Source organism: Salvelinus alpinus, chromosome 35 (assembly GCF_045679555.1).
Source record: "Salvelinus alpinus chromosome 35, SLU_Salpinus.1, whole genome shotgun sequence".
Classification (NCBI taxonomy): Eukaryota; Metazoa; Chordata; class Actinopteri; order Salmoniformes; family Salmonidae; genus Salvelinus; species Salvelinus alpinus.
Window position 1 is genome coordinate 8,283,411 of NC_092120.1, and position 27,840 is coordinate 8,311,250.

At 43.9% G+C, this 27,840-nt stretch overlaps 1 protein-coding gene across 2 annotated transcripts in view; it reads left to right on the top strand.

Moving 5' to 3' along the window:
- Positions 1-27,840, top strand: part of LOC139564193 (epithelial discoidin domain-containing receptor 1-like) — a 131,501-nt gene that overhangs the window by 20,892 nt on the left and 82,769 nt on the right. For both annotated transcript variants that reach the window (XM_071383466.1, XM_071383465.1), the window contains exon 2: positions 14,430-14,587. In XM_071383466.1, coding sequence (XP_071239567.1) covers positions 14,488-14,587 — 100 coding nt within the window. In that variant the 5' untranslated portion in view covers positions 14,430-14,487. The remainder of the gene's footprint in view (positions 1-14,429; positions 14,588-27,840) is intronic.

Genomic DNA, 27,840 nt, shown 5'->3' on the forward strand with positions numbered 1-27,840 from the left:
TTTTTCAACAGAATCGTCAGAATGAATACACCCCTGATAACACACAAACACAGTTCACTTTCATAGCAGCCACAGACTTCCTCTGGAAGTTGTCATAAATACTGTGTAAGTCTATGGAAGGGGGTGAGAACCATGAGCCTCCTAGGTTTTGTATTGAACTCAATGTACCCAGAGGAGGACAGAAGCTAGCTGTCCTCCGGCTACACATGGTGCTACAGAGTTCTGATGAGGCTACTGTAGACCTTCATTGCAAAACAGTGTGTTTTAATCAATTATTTGGTGACGTGTATATATTTAATATAGTTTTATCTAAAAACTTCTTTAATGTTTCACTATTGATATTTTTATGAAATTCACTGAGGAGGATGGTCGTCCCCTTCCTCCTCTGAGGGGTCTCCACTGATGTAGACATGCTGAAGAATGTGCAATCCTAGTAATACAGTTCTTATGGAGCTGAGAGGGAGTTGGAGTAAGGAGGACTGGGGAAGGCCAAGAGGACCTGATCCCAACTATGAAGTAGGAGAGGAGAGGAGAGGAGAGGAGAGGAGAGGAGAGGAGAGGAGAGGAGAGGAGAGGAGAGGAGAGGAGAGGAGGGGGCTAGGGAAAGGGGGAAGGAACGTATTGGAGTAACTGTAAGTTTTACTCCCTTAATGATTGACTTCTACTTGGCCCAAGTTGCATATAATGAATCAGAGTTTATTACAATAATTGTTACTCCCATCTCACTTCCCTAAAGAGTTGATTCATGGGTCTTTATTGCAGAAATATCTTCTGTCTGTCAGTTCCTCGTCACTTGGTTGGTTTGGATTGGTTCAGAGCAATGTTGTTGTGCATGGCGTAAGTTTATGGTGTTGGCACTGGCAGTTGTGTGCTTGTCCAAGCCAATGGAGTTATGTGAAGGAAAAGTGTGTGTGTGTGTGTGTGTGTGTGTGTGTGTGTGTGTGTGTGTGTGTGTGTGTGTGTGTGTGTGTGTGTGTGTGTGTGTGTGTGTGTGTGTGTGTGTGTGTGTGTGTATACATACATATGTATGTATGTATGTATGTGTGTGTGAGTTGTTGAACCAATGTTTTGGAAAGCAGCGAGACATCCTAATGAGTCATGCCACACTTCCCAAGGCCAAATTATTCCTGGAAATTTGTTCCCTTTCGTCCACTCTCTCTTTATCCGCCCACTTTTATTATCCCCCGCCCACTTTTATTATCCATATGTGCCGTTGAAGGACAACGCACCACACCACACCTCTCTCAGACCTATGTCAATATCCCTATCGATCGGAGAGAGGGTCAGAATTTTCTGTTGGGCTACTGTCCAAGAGGGCAGCCATCTTCCCTCGGCTTCAGTGACCAATGATGTTCTGAGAACAATAACCAATGACATGGAGGAGAAATACATTTATTTATTTATATATATTTTTTATTTAACTTTTATTTAACCAGGTAGGCTAGTTGAGAACAAGTTCTCATTTACAACTGCGACCTGGCCAAGATAAAGCAAAGCAGTGCGACACAAACAACAACAACACAGAGTTACACATGGAATAAACAAACATACAGTCAATAACACAGTAGAGAAAAAGTCTATATACAGTGTGTGCGAAATAGGAAGCTGATTCTAGATTTAACTTTGGATTGGAGATGCTTAATGTGAGTCTGGAAGGAGAGTTTACAATCTAACCAGACACCTAGGTATTTGTAGTTGTCCACGTATTCTAAGTCAGAACCGTCCAGAGTAGTGATGCTGGTCGGGCGGGCAGGTGCGGGCAGCGATCGGTTGAAGAGCATGCATTTAGTTTTACTTGCATTTAAGAGCAGTTTGAGGCCACAGAAGGAGAGTTGTATAGCATTGAAGCTCGTCTAGAGGTTAGCTAACACCGTGTCCAAAGAAGGGCCAGAAGTATACAGAATGGTGTTGTCTGCGTAGAGGTGGATCAGAGAATCACCAGCAGCAAGAGCGGCATCATTGATGTATACAGAGAAAAGAGTCGGCCCGAGAATTGAACCCTGTGGCACCCCCATAGAGACTGCCAGAGGTCCGGACAACAGGCCCTCCAATTTGACACACTGAATTCTGTCTGAGAAGTAGTTGGTGAACCAGGTGAGGCAGTCATTTGAGAAACCAAGGCTGTTGAGTCTGCCGATAAGAATGTGGTGATTGACAGAGTCGAAAGCCTTGGCCAGGTCGATGAATACTGCTGCACAGTATTGTCTCTTATCGATGGCGGTTATGATATTGTTTAGGACCTTGAGCGTGGCTGAGGTGCACCCATGACCAGCTCGGAAACCAGATTGCATAGCGGAGAAGGTATGGTGGGATTCGAAATGGTCGGTGATCTGTTTGTTAACTTAGCTTTCGAAGACCTTAGAAAGGCAGGGTAGGATAAATATAGGCCTGTAGCAGTTTGAGTCTAGAGTGTCTCCCCCTTTGAAGAGGGGGATGACGTGGCAGCTTTCCAATCTTTGGGGATCTCAGATGATACGAAAGAGAGGTTGAACAGGCTAGTAATAGGGGTTGCAACAATTTCGGCAGATAATTTTAGAAAGAGAGAGTCCAGATTGTCTAGCCCGGCTGATTTGTAGGGATCCAGATATTGCAGCTCTTTCAGAACATCAGCTATCTGGTTTTGGGTGAAGGAGAAATGGGGGAGGCTTGGGCAAGTTGATGTGGGGGGTGCAGGGCTGTTGACCAGGGTAGGGGTGGCCAGGTGGAAAGCATGGCCAGCCGTTGAAAAATGCTTATTGAAATTCTCAATTATTGTGGATTTATCGGTGGTGACAGTGTTTTAATTTTTTTAAATTTATTGAATATTCTGAACATACAATATACTTGCAGTGAATCCGCTCAATAACTACATCACACCAGTCATCCAACAGATTCCCATTCAGAGCAACACACAGAAGCAGCCAGGGTCAATGCCCTGCTCAAGGACCGATCTATCACCAGGTCAAAAAACGTGAACCCGAACCCTCCAAGATCCCCCCACAGTTCCCCAATAGCTGTCCCTCAACCATTCGAGACATACAATTAATTCCATTCTCCTCCCCCAAGAACCCCCCAATGCACCAACAACCAAGAGAATGAACTAAAGAGAAAAAGGAAAAGACAGAAGAAAACAGCAAACAACAATGCATTTAAAAAATTAAAAAATTCTAATAATTTAAAACAAAGGACATCAAGGACAACTAAAATCATAACAGCAATGCCAACTGTATATGTTTGTGTGCATGTCTGGCACTATTACATGTATGTGTGTGTTCTTGTATGTGTTTATTTGAATGAGAGTGTGTGTATATGCATGTGTACAAACACCTGCACGGCATCAGCCTCAGGCAAACAGGCATTAGTTGTAAAAACACTGCCACTTAGTGTCATTTTTATGTACTTTTTATTATGTTTTATTTGTACTTTTTTTCTTCTCACTTTTATCTTTGACCATCATTCTGTCTCTCACACAGCAACTCCACTCCCACTTGTCTACAATTCCACATACCAACCCTCAGCTTTCCTCAGCCCATCCCATCTATCTCTGCTGGCTACCCACTTCGGGTTTCTACGCAACACATATCTTTCAACTATGCTGTGATGTTTAACGTACAATTTCAATCTATATAATCGAATAGAATCCACAGATTGCGAGTTGAAGATAAATACTTTTACTAAGAGTATTAGTATATTAGTAATTGCCTGGCCCGGTCTCTCCAGATCTCCTAACAGTACTATTTCTAGGGTCAATTTTAGATCAATGCTATGCATTTTCAGCCATTCCTGAACCTGTGACCAGAAACAGGCTACTGAGGGCAATACCTAAATAAATGGTCTATTGATTCTGTATCCTCACAACAAAATCTGCAGAGCTTCGATGATTTTATGCCCCAAATATTCAACATTTTGATGTTGGCAAGAATTGTATATAATAATTTTAGCTGAAAAGCACGAAGTCTTGAATCTTGCGTTGTTTTATATATCAACTCATACTCGTACTATGGAATCGGTACATCAAAAATCTCTTCCCAACTATTTTGCAATTTGTATGGCACAGTTGTCCACATCCTGGTCCTCAAATGAAACTGGTATACTTTCCTATTTATGCTATTTTTATTCCTTCGTCAGTTTTGATCCTTTATATTGGGCAGACCGCCCAGTTCCCTACCTCCTCCCGCTGCCTCCCGCCTCCTCCATTTTTGGGGCAATGCTGTAATCAATTGGTTGTACTCTTGGATTGAGCAGACCTTCCCGTACAATTCTGAAAACTCCATGAAGGACATAACTCTACCATTCCAATTTACAATATCATTTAAGAACAAAATACCTTTTTCAAACATCTTTCCCATAAATACAGGTATTTTATCAACCAGCACATTTGGGTTCAGCCATAATATTTGTTCTATCTTTCAGGGGGATGAAATTGAAATTGTAGCCAGCTCTGTCTGCAATGCTTGTTTGAAAAAGAGAGATACGTTGAAAAAAGTATCATTTTCAATTAATCGAAAATGAGACATGGCAATCTGCACAAAGGCAAAAAGGCCATTTTTAAACAATGCATGAGCTTTTCTTAGTAATCTACTTGAGAACCATTTAGGGTTCAAATAAAACTTTTGAATGAGTGAAGCTTTTAGAGAGAGGTTTAGTGCTTTTATATTTAATAATCTCAACCCACCCAATTTATATTCATTATATAGATAGGCATGTTTTATTTTGTCTGGTTTAGCGTCCCAGATAAAGCTAAATATTTTTTGCTCATATGATTTGACTAAAACGAATCATCAGGAGTAGGCAGCGCCATAAGTAAGTGAGTAAACTGAGATATGACTCAGGAGATAATCAGGGCAATTTTTCCATAAATAGACAGGTATTTACCTATTTATCTTGTCTATTTTTACAAGTTTTCTATTGAAATTCATTGTGGAGAGCTTATTTATATAGTATGTGATATAAATACCGAGTATGTCTACTTCACCATCAGCCCATTTTATAGGTAAACTGCAGGGTAATGTAAAAGTTGTATCTTTTAAGGATCCAATACGTAACATTGCACACTTATCGTAATTAGGTTTTAGTCTAGAGAGTACAGAAAAGTTATCTAGATCTTCAATGAGACATTTCAGGGATCTAGCTTGCGGACCTAATATAAAACTTGAGTCATCAGCATTCATGGACACCTTTGTTTTTAAGCCTTGGATTTCTAATCCTCTAATGTTGTTATTGGATCTGATTTTAATAGCTAGCATTGCAATGGCCATAACGAATAGATATGGTGACAGCGGACACCCTTGTTTAACTCCTCTTGACAATTCAAAACTCTCTGAGAAGTAGCCATTATTTACTATTTTACACCTATTTTTTACCCATTTTATAAGAGAATTACCAAAATTGAAAAAATCCAGGCATTTATAAATAAAATCCAGTCTTACTTTATCAAATGCCTTTTCAAAATCCGCTATAAATTCCATTCCTGGTTTCTTATATGTTTCATGATGTTCTATTATTTCTAGTAGTTGTCGTATATTATCTCCATTGTATCGTCCATGTAAAAAACCTGTCTGATCAGGATGAACAACACCTGGTAAAACCCTTTTAATTCTGAGTGCTATGCATTTTGCTAGTATTTTTGCATCACAACATTGAAGTGTAAGGGGCCTCCAGTTTTTTAGATAGACTGGGTCTTTATATTTGCCATCTGTGTCTTATTTTAATAATAGAGAAATCAGACCTTCCTGCTGAGTACCTGACAGAGTACCATTCCTATAGAAGTAGTTAAAACAATCTAACAATGGAGCTTTTAGTATATCAAAAAATACTTGATCTACCTCTACCGGTATGCCATCAAGCCCTGGGGTTTTTCCAGACTGAAAGGATTTAATAGCCTCAAAAAGTTATTCCTCTGTAATTTGGCCTTCGCACGGATCTTTCCGTACATTTGTTAATTTTACATTTTTTATATTATTTAGAAAGAATTCCTTACCATAATCTTCATTCAGTGGGAAAGGATGAGACGTAAAAGAGAACATCTGCCTAAAATAATTAGCTTCCTCTTTTAAAATATAATTAGGAGAATCATAGATGACTCCCTCTTCAGTAACGAGTTTCTGCAAATTATTTTTGTTAGTGTTCCTATTTTGGAGATTCAGGAAGAATTTTGTGCATTTTTCTCCATATTCCATCCAGTTTGCTTTATTTTTGTAACAGATTACATTAGATCACACACATCAAGTGTGTGTGTGTTCATATCCACTTCATAATGTTCAGATATTTTTACAGTTCCCATACCTTCCTTTTTTCCGTAACATGAAGTCCCTGTAGCTATTTAGTACAGCCACGGTGTTATGGAGCTGTCTCGGAATAGCTGTCCATCTATAAAGAGTTTGTCCACAATGATAAAGGCACGCCTACCATCCTTCCTTTGTTGTCTTTGTACCGGATACAGTCTCTTACGACGTTCGTTTATCTCCCTTGGAAATTGGTCATTGAGACCGAATTTGGTCCCTTTAAGCTCCCTTCCCTTGCTTTTGATCCTTTCCTTTTGTTGGTAGTGTTCAAATTTTGCGATGATCGGTCGGGGACCCTTGGTCTTGTCGCTCTGAGCTCCAAGTCTGTGTACTCAGTGGAAAGCCACCTTTTTTACAGTCTTTATAGAAAGTTTCAAGGCGGATTGCATGAATTCTCTGATTGCGCCCTCTGGATTATTGGACGCGTCCTCAGGAATCCCAGAAGAAAAAAAAATCACGCATGCTACGACTTTCTATGTCTAGTAGCGACTCCTTCATCACCCTGTTTTCCCTTAGTAGACAATCCATGTTGGAATCGTGGATTTTTACCTTGGCTGTGAGTGTCTTGTTTTCTCTTTGGAGCGTGAGAATTTCACTCTGGCTGAACTCCAAACCCCCCCTCAGCCCTGCTACCTCTTCACACAACTTTTCCAGTGTTGCATGGGTTCCAGCCAGAGCACTAGCCTCTACCTCAATGGTAAGTAAATCGTCCGTGTCTGTAGATGAATCTGTTTTTCTTTTTTTTGTCGGGTTAAAGTTATTTTGTGAGGTGGTCAGATCTTTCCATGATGGAGTATGTTGTTCCTCCATATCGTAAAGCTGTTGGTACTCGTCGATTTCCCTCAGGGTCTCCTTAGTATCCAGATTGGCTCTTTACTGCAACCAGTTGTTTTACGAAAAGAGTCTTTCCCACGACAACGACAGGTGTCTGTAGTACAGCCAGCCAGCACTCGCGGGATACACGCAAAAAAAGGAACGTGGAATCCTTAGCAACAAAACCTTAGTTCGGATTTGTTAGTTCAGATTTGTTAGATTAGTTCGGTGGTGACAGTGTTTCTTAGCCTCAGTGCAGTGGGCAGCTGGGAGGAGGTGCACTTATTCTCCATGAACCTTTTGGAGTTTGTGCTGCAGGATGCAAATTTCTGTTTGAAAAAGCTAGCCTTTGCTTTTCTAACTGCCTGTGTATATTGGTTCCTATCTTCCCTGAAAAGTTGCATATACAGCTAATGCTGTATGCCACAGGATGTTTTTGTGCTGGTCAAGGGCAGTCAGGTCTGGGGTGAACCATGGGCTATATCTGATCCTGGTTCTACATTTTTTGAATGTGGCATGCTTATTTAAGATTGTGAGGAAAGCACTTTTAAAGAATAACCAGGCATCTTCTACTGACGGAATGAGGTCAATATCCTTCCAGGATTCCCGGGCCAGGTCGATTAGAAAGGCCTGCTCGCCGAAGTGTTTTAGGGAGCATTTGACAGTGATGAGGGGTGGTTGTTTGACCGCAGACCCATTAAGGACGCAAGCAATGAGTCAAATAGTTTAATAATACTGTCAAAAGGGAAGGCGACAGCTTCAAGGGAAAGCGATAGCTTCAAGGGAAGGCGACAGCTTCAAGGGAAGGGCGACAGCTTCAAGGGAAGGGCGACAGCTTCAAGGGAAGGGCGACAGCTTCAAGGGAAGGTGACAGCTTCAAGGGAAAGCGACAGCTTCAAGGGAAAGCGACAGCTTCAAGGGAAGGCGACAGCTTCAAGGGAAGGGCGACAGCTTCAAGGGAAGGGCGACAGCTTCAAGGGAAGGTGACAGCTTCAAGGGAAAGCGACAGCTTCAAGGGAAGGCGACAGCTTCAAGGGAAGGTGACAGCTTCAAGGGAAGGCGACAGCTTCAGGGAAAGGGTATCAGAAATTCTTGCAGGATTAGCAAAAATTCCTGCTGGATAGTAGCACAGCTCTCTAGCTGCCACTATTGTTCTTCTGGCCAGGTCTTCAAAGATTCTCAGAGAATAGCCCCTCAAAACCAGTAGCAGTGTTACCAGGCTAACAACAATCCTGACCTAGCCTGGTCTCTGTGTGTTGTATTGTCAACTACAGCATAAATAAACAAAGGGGTATTCTACAAAGCAGGATCAATGAGTTAGCCATCTAACTTGCCTAACTATTCTAAAATAATGTTGTCGTTTTTAGAAAGATAAGTTTGAAATGGGCATGGTCTAATTGACTCAACAACCAAAAACACATATCTAAGCTTTTTAATGAATCATAAAATCAACAGTTATTTCTTGTTGTTAATGAAAGTTAGCTGGCTAACTCATTGATCCTTCGTTGTAGTATACCCCTCTGATGTGTCAAGACCTCACAAACAGATCTGGGACCAGGCTATCACTGACTCACAGACAAAACAACAAAACCATCTGCTCTCGTTCAGGAAAGCCTTCGAGTGCCGCCTTGTTTCCCCGGCTGACACTATCGAACACTGTAAGTGCTTGGAAGGTTAAAAGCTGTTTCCTTCTATCCAGGACTCACCAGATGGTTGTGCCTCAGTGACTCCCTCTACTCCCTCTACTGGGTCTGACGGAAACCCAGAACAAAGACCTCACTCCTCTCTAACCTCCCCAGTGGGAGGGTTACTATTACTCCTGTCTGTCTGTCTTACTGACTGGCTGACTGGGGAGGGAAACGGTCTGTCTGTCTTACTGACTGGCTGACTGGGGAGAGAAACAGTCAGTCTAACTGACTGGCTGACTGCGGAGAGAAACGGTCTGTCGGTCTTACTAACTGGCTGACTGGCTAGGGAGAGAAACAGTCTCTGTGGCTGTTGTGTTCATGGACTCCACACAGAGAAGACAGAACACAGAGAATATAATATAATAGATTTAGAATCAGCTCCTTGTTCTACCCCAGGCCCAAACTCAACCCCTTAGAATTAGACTGAGTGGAATGAACATTCCAACTCAAAGTTGGGCTTGATAACATCAACTCATATAGTATGGCAAACTCTCATAATATGGCCCAACTTGAATGGGTGTTTTAATGGGCACTATTGATCTTAGCAGTTCCAAGACAGTCACACACACAGAGTTACAGTTCATATAAGGAAATCAGTCAATTGAAATACATTCATTAGGGCCTAGTCTATGGATTTCACACGACTGGGAATACAGATATGCATCTGTTGGTCACAGATACCTTTAAAAAAGGTACGGGGGTGGATCAGAAAACCTGTCAGTTTCTGGTATTACCACTATTTGCGTCTTGCAGCACGAGACACCTTCTTCACATAGAGTTGATCAGGCCTGTGGAATGTTATCCCACTCCTCTTCAATGGCTGTGCAGTTGCTGGATATTGGCGGAAACTGGAAAACGCTGTCGTACATGTCGATCCAGAGCATCACACACATGCTCAATGGGTGACATGTCTGAGTATGCAGGTTTTGAAAGAACTGGAACATTTTCAGCTTCCAGGAATTGTGTACAGATTCTTGCGACATGGGGGTTCATCCATGAAGAGCACACTTCTCCAGCATGCCAGTGGCCCTCAAAGGTGAGCATTTGCCCACTGAAGTTGGTTATGACGCCAAACTGCAGTCAGGTCAAGACCCTGGTGAAGACGACGAGCACGGAGGTGAGCTTCCCTGAAACGGTTTCTGACAGTTTGTGCAGAAATTCTTCTGTTTACAAACTCATGGTTACATCAGTCCGGGTGGCTCGAATCAGATGATCCCACAGGTGAAGAAGCAGGATGTGGAGGTCCTGGGTTGGCGTGGTTGTGAGGCTGGTTGGACGTACTGCCAAATTCTCTAAAACAACGTTGGAAGTGGCTTATGGTAGAGATATTAACATTAAATTCTCTTGCAACTGCTCTGGTGGTCATTCCTGCAGTCAGCATGGCAAATGCACGCTCCCTCAAAACTCGAGACATCTGTGGCATTGTGTTGTGTGACAAAACTGCACATTTTAGAGTGGCCTTTTATTGTCCCCAGCACAAGGTGCACCTGTGTAATCATCTTGCTTTTCAATCAGCTTCTTGATATGCCACATCTATCAGGTGGATGGATTATCTTGGCAAAAGATAAATATTCACTAACATGGATGTAAACAAATTTGTGCACAAAATGTAAGAGAAATACGCTTTTTGTGTGTATGAAAAATGTCTGAGATCTTTTATTTCAGCTCATGAAACATGGATCCAACACTTTACATGTTGCGTTTATATTTTTGTTCAGTATAGTTTGGAACGCAAACTACAATATGATTGTCATGAGACATTGCAGTGCCAAAAGGAATCCAAACTTTTGTCAAACTTTCTCTGAAGCATACTTTTTCATAAGAACATTTCTTCTCCCTCCCTCATTCCCTTCTTCCTTCACTCTCTCTGTCTGTTTTATTGTTGTGTGGTGGGACTTAGACAGCTGTTCATAACCATTAGTTAGCCTTGTGAATTAGTCTGGACAAATCATGTAAGTGGAGGGAGATGGCAGTGGGATAGGGAGATAGATGGTTAGCTAAATACTGTGGGCTCGCCTCACACCCCTCACTAGCTTCTCCCAAACACTGTGGCTTGTTTTCCCAATTGGCAGCTGCCTGGTGCCTCAAAAACACTTGACTGTCTATGCCAAACATAATCTTGGTTTTGGTTAGTGGTGATTTTCATTTGGTTGTATTTTCTTCAGAAGCTAAGGTTTGTGTTTCCATCCAGTTTTGTGATCGCTGGTCAGTAAAAGTATTTTACCCGTTGTAACATTTGTTGAGTACCTTGTTATGGATTGTGACGGGGATCATTTTTAGGATTGTTGACATAGTGGACAGGCCAGCAGAGGGAGATTCTCAGCTCTGGTTCTGCATGCTTAGAGGTACTGGAATCCTGTAAGAGACATATTTCAACATGGTGTCATCTGGCACAGCAGACACACACTGCTTCACTCGTTTGGAAGGCTTGGGTGTTTTCTCAGAACAAGCTGTCTACTCTCTCCCTCTCTGAACACTTGCACCCTGTATCTGTTGCCTAGCGCCTGTCTTTTGTTCTGGACAGCTGCACTGGCTGGCTATCCCTGAAATCTCCTCTGTGTCACACACACACACACACACACACACACTCTACTATGTCATCCATGTCATCTGGACTGCTCCTTCGTTCCATCCTTCTCTTCCGTTCTCTATGCCTACAATTCCACTTTTCACTCATCTTCATACCTCCCTTCATTCCCTCCCTCTGTCTATCACATTGTCGCTCTCCCCTTCCTCTGTGTCCCTACAGCTGTGTGTCAGCTGTCGGTCTGTGCCAGTGAAGTCAGTGGGCCCACAGGGACCCCAGGCCACCCCTCTACCCCCCCTCCCCTACCAGCTGTCTCCCCCCCCTGCCCCCGTCACCCCCAATCATTAAGCATCCACCAGTAAAACTACTGGACAAGCCCTTTTGTGTCTCATAGATGGGTAACTACAGCACCCTATCCACCCTATCAGGCCCCAGTCTAACTACTACAGCACCCTATCAGGCCCCAGTCTAACTACTACAGCACCCTATCAGGCCCCAGTCTAACTACTACAGCACCCTATCAGGCCACAGTCTAACTACTACAGGACCCTATCCACCCTATCAGGCCCCAGTCTAACTACTACAGCACCCTATCCACCCTATCAGGCCCCAGTCTAACTACTACAGCACCCTATCCACCCTATCAGGCCCCAGTCTAACTACTACAGCACCCTATCCACCCTATCAGGCCCCAGTCTAACTACTACAGGACCTTATCAGGCCCCAGTCTAACTACTACAGCATCCTATCCACCCTATCAGGCCCCAGTCTAACTACTACAGCACCCTATCAGGCCCCAGTCTAACTACTACAGAACCATATCAGGCCCCAGTCTAACTACTACAGGACCCTATCCACCCTATCAGGCCCCAGTCTAACTACTACAGAACCATATCATGCCCCAGTCTAACTACTACAGCACCCTATCCACCCTATCAGCCCCCAGTCTAACTACTACAGCACCCTATCAGGCCCCAGTCTAACTACTACAGGACCCTATCCACCCTATCAGGCCCCAGTCTAACTACTACAGAACCATATCAGGCCCCAGTCTAACTCCTACAGCACCCTATCCACCCTATCAGGCCCCAGTCTAACTACTACAGCACCCTATCAGGCCCCAGTCTAACTACTACAGAACCATATCAGGCCCCAGTCTTGCTACTACAGCACCCTATCCACCCTATCAGGCCCCAGTCTAACTACTACAGCACCCTATCCACCCTATCAGGCCCCAGTCTAACTACTACAGCACCCTATCAGGCCCCAGTCTAACTACTACATAACCATATCAGGCCGCAGTCTTGCTACTACAGCACCATATCCACCCTATCAGGCCCCAGTCTAACTACTACAGCACCCTATCAGGCCCCAGTCTAACTACTACAGAACCATATCAGGCCCCAGTCTTGCTACTACAGCACCCTATCCACCCTATCAGGCCCCAGTCTAGCTACTACAGCACCCTATCCACCCTATCAGGCCCCAGTCTAACTACTACAGCACCCTATCCACCCTATCAGGCCCCAGTCTAACTACTACAGCACCCTATCCACCCTATCAGGCCCCAGTCTAACTACTACAGCACCCTATCCACCCTATCAGGCCCCAGTCTAACTACTATAGCACCCTATCAGGCCCCAGTCTAACTACTACAGAACCATATCAGGCCCCAGTCTTGCTACTACAGCACCCTATCCACCCTATCAGGCCCCAGTCTAACTACTACAGCACCCTATCCACCCTATCAGGCCCCAGTCTAACTACTACAGCACCCTATCCACCCTATCAGGCCCCAGTCTAACTACTACAGCACCCTATCCACCCTATCAGGCCCCAGTCTAACTACTACAGCACCCTATCCACCCTATCAGGCCCCAGTCTAACTACTACAGCACCCTATCAGGCCCCAGTCTAACTACTACAGCACCCTATCCACCCTATCAGGCCCCAGTCTAACTACTACAGCACCCTATCCACCCTATCAGGCCCCAGTCTAACTACTACAGCACCCTATCCACCCTATCAGGCCCCAGTCTAACTAAAACAGCACCCAGAGAAAAAGTGTTTAGATGGGAGATCTGAAATCCACTTTTCATGGTGGGGCTACTGCCTACTATGTCTGATACATGCCTAACTACAACCACAGAAGTAGAATGTGAATTAAATATATTTCTATGACTACACCACCCATAGAAATAGTGTTTCGAAGGGAGCTCTGAAATCCACTTTTTAATGTTCCACCTGCCTGCCTGCCGGCCTGCTGTCACTTATCTGTGGCTTAGCCCCTCTCCGTGTAGTGTTGATACACAGACTGGACTGTCAAATATATCTGTTACCTTTCTCTATTTCTCTTTCTATCTGTCCTTTTCTGGCTATGTGATCTGTGGAATGATCTAGATGATGTATTTACTACTGTCTGTCTCTCTATCTCATAAACAACCCTGCTGCTATGTTTAGGCCAATTGGGCCTTGAGGAGGAGATTGTAATAAGGGAGTTGGAAATGACATGATTGACATTTCGAACGCTGAAGGACTAAGTAATGCTGGCTAGGCTAATTATACCACCTTCGATTGGTTCATTGTGCAACAACAACAGATCTAAACAAAGCTAATGTTGTCTGTACTGTGGTGCCACTGGTCTGTTTTGTTGGATTTTGTTGTGTTGAATTTAGTTATTTTGTTGTGTTATATTGTATTGTGTTGTGTCATATTGTCTTGTATTATATTGTGTTGTGTTGCATTATATTATATGTGTCATGTTGTGTTGTATTATATTGCTTAAATATTGTGTTGCGTTGTCCCAGGTTAAAACAGTGTCTGTATGAAGGTGATTTCCCACGTGGATTCCTCCTCTAAACCTGAGGATTTAGTGGAGTTGCTCTCCAATGAGTCCATGGTGTCTGGTTACACATACACAGGGTTAACAGACAGGGATTCATAAATCACAGAGGAAGCTACTGTATCTACTAGACTGGACCTGACATTTAGACAGAAACCCATCCACACGGAGTATCACCCCTCTCTCGCATTCTTCCTTCTTGTACACTCTCGTATTCTGTCTTTCATGATACAAAATAAATGATTCACGCATTCTGAAATCTTCTAATCCTTCCTCTCTCTCTCTCCCTCTGTCAGGTATGACTGTGGTTGTCAGCGCGTCTCCGGACAGGTAACCGGGTGTGTTGCTGGTGCCATGGCAACGCCAGAGCTGCGGCCGTTACCTGTCATTGTGGTTACCGTCATTCTGGTGGCGTTGTCGGCTGCGGATGACCACGACTGGCACTTTAAACCAGGTGAGAGGTCAAAGGTCAGATGTCAGACAGGAAGTGGCTGCTTAAGGTCAAGGTCAAATCAGATCCCCAGAATATGATTGGTCGTTATTGTTGAAGAGAATGGGTTCTCAATAACCTACCTAGTTAAAGCCAAGGTAGATAGTAGACGGACTAGGGATTGATGATCGTTGACCAATCGGCCAGGTTTAATACAATTTGAGTCACACCAAGGGAAAAAACTATGATCAGAATGGAATTACCTTCCATTCAAGATCTCACAGGCATCCCCTCAGAAATGTCAGACAATTCCATCTCGGCCTCACCCATTGCCTTATCCTCCTCCTCCACCCCTCCATCCCTCGCCCTCTCTGCCCCTTCCTTGTCTACACTCTCCTCACATTCTTGGATGTGTGCCTTAAGTCTGTCCATCCGCTAGCAGCAGCCGATCCTGTTTCAGGTCCATGTCTCCTAGGCAGCCTTGGGTATTCAGCCTCACTAATGTACAGGCCGCTCATCACCTGTCAATCATACAAAGAGAGGGATGGAGGGGTGGAGGAGGAGGATAAGGCAATGGGTGAGGCCGAGATGGAATTGATAGAGTAGAGAAAATGAAACTCCACAAGGTGAAACCAGAGCTGTCACCTCCAGGGTAGAAGTAGACAATGAATTATCTGTCTCCCGCACAGACACATGCATGCACACGTTTGTGTCATCTGATTTGATCCATATGGTTATTATTTCCACACCGTTGCTGCGGTGATGCAACAACAAGTCTTTTATAGGAGGAAATAGCCCATTAGTAGCGGGATATGAACTGATATGAAGAGTGAATAAAGGAAGGGAAACACCCACTGTGTGTGTGTGAAAGGGGGAGAAAGAGAGGGAGAGCGTGGGAAGAAAGCCAATGGAGAAAGAGAGGGCAATGACAGAGAGGGGAGTAAAAAGAGAGATGGGGAGGCCTGGAGAGAGAGTTTTATTGGCAGCTAGGTAATGATGTAATGAAACAGGCCTGTCCGTGTGGGGGTGTAGGGGGTAGGTGTGTGTGTGTCTCAGAGGGTTTATCTTCCAAACCCACATTCCTATCCACTGACTCACCGACAGCAACTGAGTTAGAACTTCCCCCCTTATCACCCCCCCATGCCCTCATATCACTGACAGCATCATTATCACCCCACCCCCCACGCCACCATATCACTGACAGCATCATTATCACCCCACCCCCCACGCCACCATATCACTGACAGCATCATTATCAACCCCCCCACGCCACCATATCACTGACCGCATCATTATCCACCCCCCCACGCCACCATATCACTGACAGCATCATTATTCACCCCCCCACGCCACCATATCACTGACAGCATCATTATCCACCCCCCCCCCCACGCCCCCATATCACTGACATCATCAGTTATCCACGCCACCATATCAATGACAGTATCAGTTATCCACGTCCCCATATCAATGACAGTATCAGTTATCCACGCCCCCATATCAATGACAGTATCAGTTATCCACGCCCCCATATCAATGACAGTATCAGTTATCCACGTCCCCATATCAATGACAGTATCAGTTATCCACGTCCCCATATCAATGACAGTATCAGTTATCCACGCCCCCATATCAATGACAGTATCAGTTATCCACGCCACCATATCAATGACAGTATCAGTTATCCACGTCCCCATATCAATGACAGTATCAGTTATCCACGCCCCCATATCAATGACAGTATCAGTTATCCATGCCCCCATATCAATGACAGTATCAGTTATCCACGCCCCCATATCAATGACAGTATTAGTTATCCACGCCACCATATCAATGACAGTATCAGTTATCCACGCCACCATATCAATGACAGTATCAGTTATCCACGCCACCATATCAATGACAGTATCAGTTATCCACGTCCCCATATCAATGACAGTATCAGTTATCCACGCCACCATATCAATGACAGTATCAGTTATCCACGCCCCCATATCAATGACAGTATCAGTTATCCACGTCCCCGTATCTATGACAGTATCAGTTATCCACACCCCATATCACTGACAGTATCAGTTATCCACGCCACCATATCAATGACAGTATCAGTTATCCACGTCCCCATATCAATGACAGTATCAGTTATCAACGTCCCCATATCAATGACAGTATCAGTTATCCATGCCCCCATATCAATGACAGTATCAGTTATCCACGTCCCCATATCACTGACAGTATCAGTTATCCACGCCACCATATCACTGACAGTATCAGTTATCCACGCCACCATATCAATGACAGTATCAGTTATCCACGCCCTCATATCAATGACAGTATCAGTTATCCACGTCCCCATATCACTGACAGTATCAGTTATCCACGCCACCATATCACTGACAGTATCAGTTATCCACGCCCCCATATCAATGACAGTATCAGTTATCCACGTCCCCATATCACTGACAGTATCAGTTATCCACGCCCCCATATCAATGACAGTATCAGTTATCCACGTCCCCATATCACTGACAGTATCAGTTATCCACGCCCCCATATCAATGACAGTATCAGTTATCCACGCCACCATATCACTGACAGTATCAGTTATCCACGCCCCCATATCAATGACAGTATCAGTTATCCACGCCACCATATCAATGACAGTATCAGTTATCCATGTCCCCATATCAATGACAGTATCAGTTATCCACGCCACCATATCAATGACAGTATCAGTTATCCACGCCCCCATATCAATGACAGTATCAGTTATCCACGCCACCATATCAATGACAGTATCAGTTATCCACGTCCCCATATCAATGACAGTATCAGTTATCCACGCCCCCATATCACTGACAGTATCAGTTATCCACGCCCCCATATCAATGACAGTATCAGTTATCCACGCCCCCATATCAATGACAGTATCAGTTATCCACGTCCCCATATCACTGACAGTATCAGTTATCCACGCCCCCATATCAATGACAGTATCAGTTATCCACGCCCCCATATCAATGACAGTATCAGTTATCCACGCCACCATATCAATGACAGTATCAGTTATCCACGTCCCCATATCAATGACAGTATCAGTTATCCACGTCCCCATATCAATGACAGTATCAGTTATCCACGTCCCCATATCAATGACAGTATCAGTTATCCACGTCCCCATATCAATGACAGTATCAGTTATCCACGCCCCCATATCAATGACAGTATCAGTTATCCACGCCCCCATATCAATGACAGTATCAGTTATCCACGCCACCATATCAATGACAGTATCAGTTATCCACGTCCCCATATCAATGACAGTATCAGTTATCCACGCCACCATATCAATGCCAGTATCAGTTATCCACGTCCCCATATCAATGACAGTATCAGTTATCCACGTCCCCATATCAATGACAGTATCAGTTATCCACGCCCCCATATCAATGACAGTATCAGTTATCCACGTCCCCATATCACTGACAGTATCAGTTATCCACGCCACCATATCAATGACAGTATCAGTTATCCACGCCACCATATCAATGACAGTATCAGTTATCCACGCCACCATATCAATGACAGTATCAGTTATCCACGTCCCCATATCACTGACAGTATCAGTTATCCACGCCACCATATCAATGACAGTATCAGTTATCCACACCACCATATCAATGACAGTATCAGTTATCCACACCCCATATCAATGACAGTATCAGTTATCCACGCCACCATATCAATGACAGTATCAGTTATCCACGCCCCCATATCAATGACAGTATCAGTTATCCACGTCCCCATATCAATGACAGTATCAGTTATCCACACCCCATATCAATGACAGTATCAGTTATCCACATCCCCATATCACTGACAGTATCAGTTATCCACACCCCATATCAATGACAGTATCAGTTATCCACGCCACCATATCACTGACAGTATCAGTTATCCACGCCCCCATATCAATGACAGTATCAGTTATCCACGCCACCATATCAATGACAGTATCAGTTATCCACGCCCCCATATCACTGACAGTATCAGTTATCCACGCCCCCATATCAATGACAGTATCAGTTATCCACGCCCCCATATCAATGACAGTATCAGTTATCCACGTCCCCATATCACTGACAGTATCAGTTATCCACGCCCCCATATCAATGACAGTATCAGTTATCCACGCCCCCATATCAATGACAGTATCAGTTATCCACGCCACCATATCAATGACAGTATCAGTTATCCACGTCCCCATATCAATGACAGTATCAGTTATCCACGTCCCCATATCAATGACAGTATCAGTTATCCACGTCCCCATATCAATGACAGTATCAGTTATCCACGTCCCCATATCAATGACAGTATCAGTTATCCACGCCCCCATATCAATGACAGTATCAGTTATCCACGCCCCCATATCAATGACAGTATCAGTTATCCACGCCACCATATCAATGACAGTATCAGTTATCCACGTCCCCATATCAATGACAGTATCAGTTATCCACGTCCACCATATCAATGCCAGTATCAGTTATCCACGTCCCCATATCAATGACAGTATCAGTTATCCACGTCCCCATATCAATGACAGTATCAGTTATCCACGCCACCATATCAATGACAGTATCAGTTATCCACGGCCCCATATCACTGACAGTATCAGTTATCCACGCCCCCATATCACTGACAGTATCAGTTATCCACGCCCCCATATCAATGACAGTATCAGTTATCCACGTCCACCATATCACTGACAGTATCAGTTATCCACGTCCACCATATCAATGACAGTATCAGTTATCCACGTCCACCATATCAATGACAGTATCAGTTATCCACGCCACCATATCAATGACAGTATCAGTTATCCACGTCCCCATATCACTGACAGTATCAGTTATCCACGCCACCATATCAATGACAGTATCAGTTATCCACACCACCATATCAATGACAGTATCAGTTATCCACACCCCATATCAATGACAGTATCAGTTATCCACGCCACCATATCAATGACAGTATCAGTTATCCACGCCCCCATATCAATGACAGTATCAGTTATCCACGTCCCCATATCAATGACAGTATCAGTTATCCACACCCCATATCAATGACAGTATCAGTTATCCACATCCCCATATCACTGACAGTATCAGTTATCCACACCCCATATCAATGACAGTATCAGTTATCCACGCCACCATATCACTGACAGTATCAGTTATCCACGCCCCCATATCAATGACAGTATCAGTTATCCACGCCACCATATCAATGACAGTATCAGTTATCCACGTCCCCATATCAATGACAGTATCAGTTATCCACGTCCCCATATCAATGACAGTATCAGTTATCCACGCCACCATATCAATGACAGTATCAGTTATCCACGCCACCATATCAATGACAGTATCAGTTATCCACGCCACCATATCAATGACAGTATCAGTTATCCACGTCCCCATATCACTGACAGTATCAGTTATCCACGCCACCATATCAATGACAGTATCAGTTATCCACACCACCATATCAATGACAGTATCAGTTATCCACACCCCATATCAATGACAGTGTCAGTTATCCACACCCCATATCAATGACAGTATCAGTTATCCACGCCACCATATCAATGACAGTATCAGTTATCCACGCCACCATATCAATGACAGTATCAGTTATCCACGCCCCCATATCAATGACAGTATCAGTTATCCACGTCCCCATATCACTGACAGTATCATATGACAGTATCAGTTATCCACACCCCATATCAATGACAGTATCAGTTATCCACGTCCCCATATCACTGACAGTATCAGTTATCCACACCCCATATCAATGACAGTATCAGTTATCCACGCCACCATATCACTGACAGTATCAGTTATCCACGCCCCCATATCAATGACAGTATCAGTTATCCACGCCACCATATCAATGACAGTATCAGTTATCCACGTCCCCATATCAATGACAGTATCAGTTATCCACGCCCCCATATCAATGACAGTATCAGTTATCCACGCCACCATATCAATGACAGTATCAGTTATCCACGTCCCCATATCAATGACAGTATCAGTTATCCACGCCACCATATCAATGACAGTATCAGTTATCCACACCCCATATCAATGACAGTATCAGTTATCCACGTCCCCATATCACTGACAGTATCAGTTATCCACACCCCATATCACTGACAGTATCAGTTATCCACACCCCATATCAATGACAGTATCAGTTATCCACGTCCCCATATCACTGACAGTATCAGTTATCCACGCCACCATATCAATGACAGTATCAGTTATCCACGCCACCATATCAATGACAGTATCAGTTATCCACGTCCCCATATCAATGACAGTATCAGTTATCCACGTCCCCATATCAATGACAGTATCAGTTATCCATGCCCCCATATCAATGACAGTATCAGTTATCCACGTCCCCATATCACTGACAGTATCAGTTATCCACGCCACCATATCACTGACAGTATCAGTTATCCACGCCACCATATCAATGACAGTATCAGTTATCCACGCCCCCATATCAATGACAGTATCAGTTATCCACGTCCCCATATCACTGACAGTATCAGTTATCCACGCCACCATATCACTGACAGTATCAGTTATCCACGCCCCCATATCAATGACAGTATCAGTTATCCACGTCCCCATATCACTGACAGTATCAGTTATCCACGCCCCCATATCAATGACAGTATCAGTTATCCACGTCCCCATATCACTGACAGTATCAGTTATCCACGCCCCCATATCAATGACAGTATCAGTTATCCACGCCACCATATCACTGACAGTATCAGTTATCCACGCCCCCATATCAATGACAGTATCAGTTATCCACGCCACCATATCAATGACAGTATCAGTTATCCATGTCCCCATATCAATGACAGTATCAGTTATCCACGCCACCATATCAATGACAGTATCAGTTATCCACGCCCCCATATCAATGACAGTATCAGTTATCCACGCCACCATATCAATGACAGTATCAGTTATCCACGTCCCCATATCAATGACAGTATCAGTTATCCACGCCCCCATATCACTGACAGTATCAGTTATCCACGCCCCCATATCAATGACAGTATCAGTTATCCACGCCCCCATATCAATGACAGTATCAGTTATCCACGTCCCCATATCACTGACAGTATCAGTTATCCACGCCCCCATATCAATGACAGTATCAGTTATCCACGCCCCCATATCAATGACAGTATCAGTTATCCACGCCACCATATCAATGACAGTATCAGTTATCCACGTCCCCATATCAATGACAGTATCAGTTATCCACGTCCCCATATCAATGACAGTATCAGTTATCCACGTCCCCATATCAATGACAGTATCAGTTATCCACGTCCCCATATCAATGACAGTATCAGTTATCCACGCCCCCATATCAATGACAGTATCAGTTATCCACGCCCCCATATCAATGACAGTATCAGTTATCCACGCCACCATATCAATGACAGTATCAGTTATCCACGTCCCCATATCAATGACAGTATCAGTTATCCACGCCACCATATCAATGCCAGTATCAGTTATCCACGTCCCCATATCAATGACAGTATCAGTTATCCACGTCCCCATATCAATGACAGTATCAGTTATCCACGCCACCATATCAATGACAGTATCAGTTATCCACGGCCCCATATCACTGACAGTATCAGTTATCCACGCCCCCATATCAATGACAGTATCAGTTATCCACGCCCCCATATCAATGACAGTATCAGTTATCCACGCCCCCATATCACTGACAGTATCAGTTATCCACGCCCCCATATCAATGACAGTATCAGTTATCCACGTCCCCATATCACTGACAGTATCAGTTATCCACGCCACCATATCAATGACAGTATCAGTTATCCACGCCACCATATCAATGACAGTATCAGTTATCCACGCCACCATATCAATGACAGTATCAGTTATCCACGTCCCCATATCACTGACAGTATCAGTTATCCACGCCACCATATCAATGACAGTATCAGTTATCCACACCACCATATCAATGACAGTATCAGTTATCCACACCCCATATCAATGACAGTATCAGTTATCCACGCCACCATATCAATGACAGTATCAGTTATCCACGCCCCCATATCAATGACAGTATCAGTTATCCACGTCCCCATATCAATGACAGTATCAGTTATCCACACCCCATATCAATGACAGTATCAGTTATCCACATCCCCATATCACTGACAGTATCAGTTATCCACACCCCATATCAATGACAGTATCAGTTATCCACGCCACCATATCACTGACAGTATCAGTTATCCACGCCCCCATATCAATGACAGTATCAGTTATCCACGCCACCATATCAATGACAGTATCAGTTATCCACGTCCCCATATCAATGACAGTATCAGTTATCCACGTCCCCATATCAATGACAGTATCAGTTATCCACGCCACCATATCAATGACAGTATCAGTTATCCACGCCACCAAATCAATGACAGTATCAGTTATCCACGCCACCATATCAATGACAGTATCAGTTATCCACGTCCCCATATCACTGACAGTATCAGTTATCCACGCCACCATATCAATGACAGTATCAGTTATCCACACCACCATATCAATGACAGTATCAGTTATCCACACCCCATATCAATGACAGTGTCAGTTATCCACACCCCATATCAATGACAGTATCAGTTATCCACGCCACCATATCAATGACAGTATCAGTTATCCACGCCACCATATCAATGACAGTATCAGTTATCCACGCCCCCATATCAATGACAGTATCAGTTATCCACGTCCCCATATCACTGACAGTATCATATGACAGTATCAGTTATCCACACCCCATATCAATGACAGTATCAGTTATCCACGTCCCCATATCACTGACAGTATCAGTTATCCACACCCCATATCAATGACAGTATCAGTTATCCACGCCACCATATCACTGACAGTATCAGTTATCCACGCCCCCATATCAATGACAGTATCAGTTATCCACGCCACCATATCAATGACAGTATCAGTTATCCACGTCCCCATATCAATGACAGTATCAGTTATCCACGCCACCATATCAATGACAGTATCAGTTATCCACGCCACCATATCAATGACAGTATCAGTTATCCACGTCCCCATATCAATGAGAGAATCAGTTATCCACGCCCCCATATCAATGACAGTATCAGTTATCCACGCCACCATATCAATGACAGTATCAGTTATCCACGTCCCCATATCAATGACAGTATCAGTTATCCACGCCCCCATATCACTGACAGTATCAGTTATCCACGCCCCCATATCAATGACAGTATCAGTTATCCACGCCCCCATATCAATGACAGTATCAGTTATCCACGTCCCCATATCACTGACAGTATCAGTTATCCACGCCCCCATATCAATGACAGTATCAGTTATCCACGCCCCCATATCAATGACAGTATCAGTTATCCACGCCACCATATCAATGACAGTATCAGTTATCCACGTCCCCATATCAATGACAGTATCAGTTATCCACGTCCCCATATCAATGACAGTATCAGTTATCCACGTCCCCATATCAATGACAGTATCAGTTATCCACGTCCCCATATCAATGACAGTATCAGTTATCCACGCCCCCATATCAATGACAGTATCAGTTATCCACGCCCCCATATCAATGACAGTATCAGTTATCCACGCCACCATATCAATGACAGTATCAGTTATCCACGTCCCCATATCAATGACAGTATCAGTTATCCACGCCACCATATCAATGACAGTATCAGTTATCCACGTCCCCATATCAATGACAGTATCAGTTATCCACGCCACCATATCAATGACAGTATCAGTTATCCACGGCCCCATATCACTGACAGTATCAGTTATCCACGCCCCCATATCAATGACAGTATCAGTTATCCACGCCCCCATATCAATGACAGTATCAGTTATCCACGCCCCCATATCACTGACAGTATCAGTTATCCACGCCCCCATATCAATGACAGTATCAGTTATCCACGTCCCCATATCACTGACAGTATCAGTTATCCACGCCACCATATCAATGACAGTATCAGTTATCCACGCCACCATATCAATGACAGTATCAGTTATCCACGCCACCATATCAATGACAGTATCAGTTATCCACGTCCCCATATCACTGACAGTATCAGTTATCCACGCCACCATATCAATGACAGTATCAGTTATCCACACCACCATATCAATGACAGTATCAGTTATCCACACCCCATATCAATGACAGTATCAGTTATCCACGCCACCATATCAATGACAGTATCAGTTATCCACGCCCCCATATCAATGACAGTATCAGTTATCCACGTCCCCATATCAATGACAGTATCAGTTATCCACACCCCATATCAATGACAGTATCAGTTATCCACATCCCCATATCACTGACAGTATCAGTTATCCACACCCCATATCAATGACAGTATCAGTTATCCACGCCACCATATCACTGACAGTATCAGTTATCCACGCCCCCATATCAATGACAGTATCAGTTATCCACGCCACCATATCAATGACAGTATCAGTTATCCACGTCCCCATATCAATGACAGTATCAGTTATCCACGTCCCCATATCAATGACAGTATCAGTTATCCACGCCACCATATCAATGACAGTATCAGTTATCCACGCCACCATATCAATGACAGTATCAGTTATCCACGCCACCATATCAATGACAGTATCAGTTATCCACGTCCCCATATCACTGACAGTATCAGTTATCCACGCCACCATATCAATGACAGTATCAGTTATCCACACCACCATATCAATGACAGTATCAGTTATCCACACCCCATATCAATGACAGTGTCAGTTATCCACACCCCATATCAATGACAGTATCAGTTATCCACGCCACCATATCAATGACAGTATCAGTTATCCACGCCACCATATCAATGACAGTATCAGTTATCCACGCCCCCATATCAATGACAGTATCAGTTATCCACGTCCCCATATCACTGACAGTATCATATGACAGTATCAGTTATCCACACCCCATATCAATGACAGTATCAGTTATCCACGTCCCCATATCACTGACAGTATCAGTTATCCACACCCCATATCAATGACAGTATCAGTTATCCACGCCACCATATCACTGACAGTATCAGTTATCCACGCCCCCATATCAATGACAGTATCAGTTATCCACGCCCCCATATCAATGACAGTATCAGTTATCCACGCCACCATATCAATGACAGTATCAGTTATCCACGTCCCCATATCAATGACAGTATCAGTTATCCACGCCACCATATCAATGACAGTATCAGTTATCCACACCCCATATCAATGACAGTATCAGTTATCCACGTCCCCATATCACTGACAGTATCAGTTATCCACACCCCATATCACTGACAGTATCAGTTATCCACACCCCATATCAATGACAGTATCAGTTATCCACGTCCCCATATCACTGACAGTATCAGTTATCCACGCCACCATATCAATGACAGTATCAGTTATCCACGCCACCATATCAATGACAGTATCAGTTATCCACGTCCCCATATCAATGACAGTATCAGTTATCCACGTCCCCATATCAATGACAGTATCAGTTATCCATGCCCCCATATCAATGACAGTATCAGTTATCCACGTCCCCATATCACTGACAGTATCAGTTATCCACGCCCATATCACTGACAGTACCAGTACTCACGCCCCATATCAATGACAGATCAGGATCCACGCCACCATATGATGACAGTATCAGTTATCCACGTCCCCATATCAATGACAGTATCAGGATCCACGTCCACCAGTTAGTTATCCACGCCCCCATATCAATGACAGTATCAGTTATCCACGCCACCATATCAATGACAGTATCAGTTATCCACGTCCCCATATCAATGACAGTATCAGTTATCCACGCCCCCATATCACTGACAGTATCAGTTATCCACGCCCCCATATCAATGACAGTATCAGTTATCCACGCCCCCATATCAATGACAGTATCAGTTATCCACGTCCCCATATCACTGACAGTATCAGTTATCCACGCCCCCATATCAATGACAGTATCAGTTATCCACGCCCCCATATCAATGACAGTATCAGTTATCCACGCCACCATATCAATGACAGTATCAGTTATCCACGTCCACCATATCAATGACAGTATCAGTTATCCACGTCCCCATATCAATGACAGTATCAGTTATCCACGTCCCCATATCAATGACAGTATCAGTTATCCACGCCCCCATATCAATGACAGTATCAGTTATCCACGCCCCCATATCAATGACAGTATCAGTTATCCACGCCCCCATATCACTGACAGTATCAGTTATCCACGCCACCATATCAATGACAGTATCAGTTATCCACGCCCCCATATCAATGACAGTATCAGTTATCCACGGCCCCATATCACTGACAGTATCAGTTATCCACGCCACCATATCACTGACAGTATCAGTTATCCACGCCCCCATATCAATGACAGTATCAGTTATCCACGTCCCCATATCACTGACAGTATCAGTTATCCACGCCCCCATATCAATGACAGTATCAGTTATCCACGTCCCCATATCACTGACAGTATCAGTTATCCACGCCCCCATATCAATGACAGTATCAGTTATCCACGCCACCATATCACTGACAGTATCAGTTATCCACGCCCCCATATCAATGACAGTATCAGTTATCCACGCCACCATATCAATGACAGTATCAGTTATCCATGTCCCCATATCAATGACAGTATCAGTTATCCACGCCACCATATCAATGACAGTATCAGTTATCCACACCCCCATATCAATGACAGTATCAGTTATCCACGCCACCATATCAATGACAGTATCAGTTATCCACGTCCCCATATCAATGACAGTATCAGTTATCCACGCCCCCATATCACTGACAGTATCAGTTATCCACGCCCCCATATCAATGACAGTATCAGTTATCCACGCCCCCATATCAATGACAGTATCAGTTATCCACGTCCCCATATCACTGACAGTATCAGTTATCCACGCCCCCATATCAATGACAGTATCAGTTATCCACGCCCCCATATCAATGACAGTATCAGTTATCCACGCCACCATATCAATGACAGTATCAGTTATCCACGTCCCCATATCA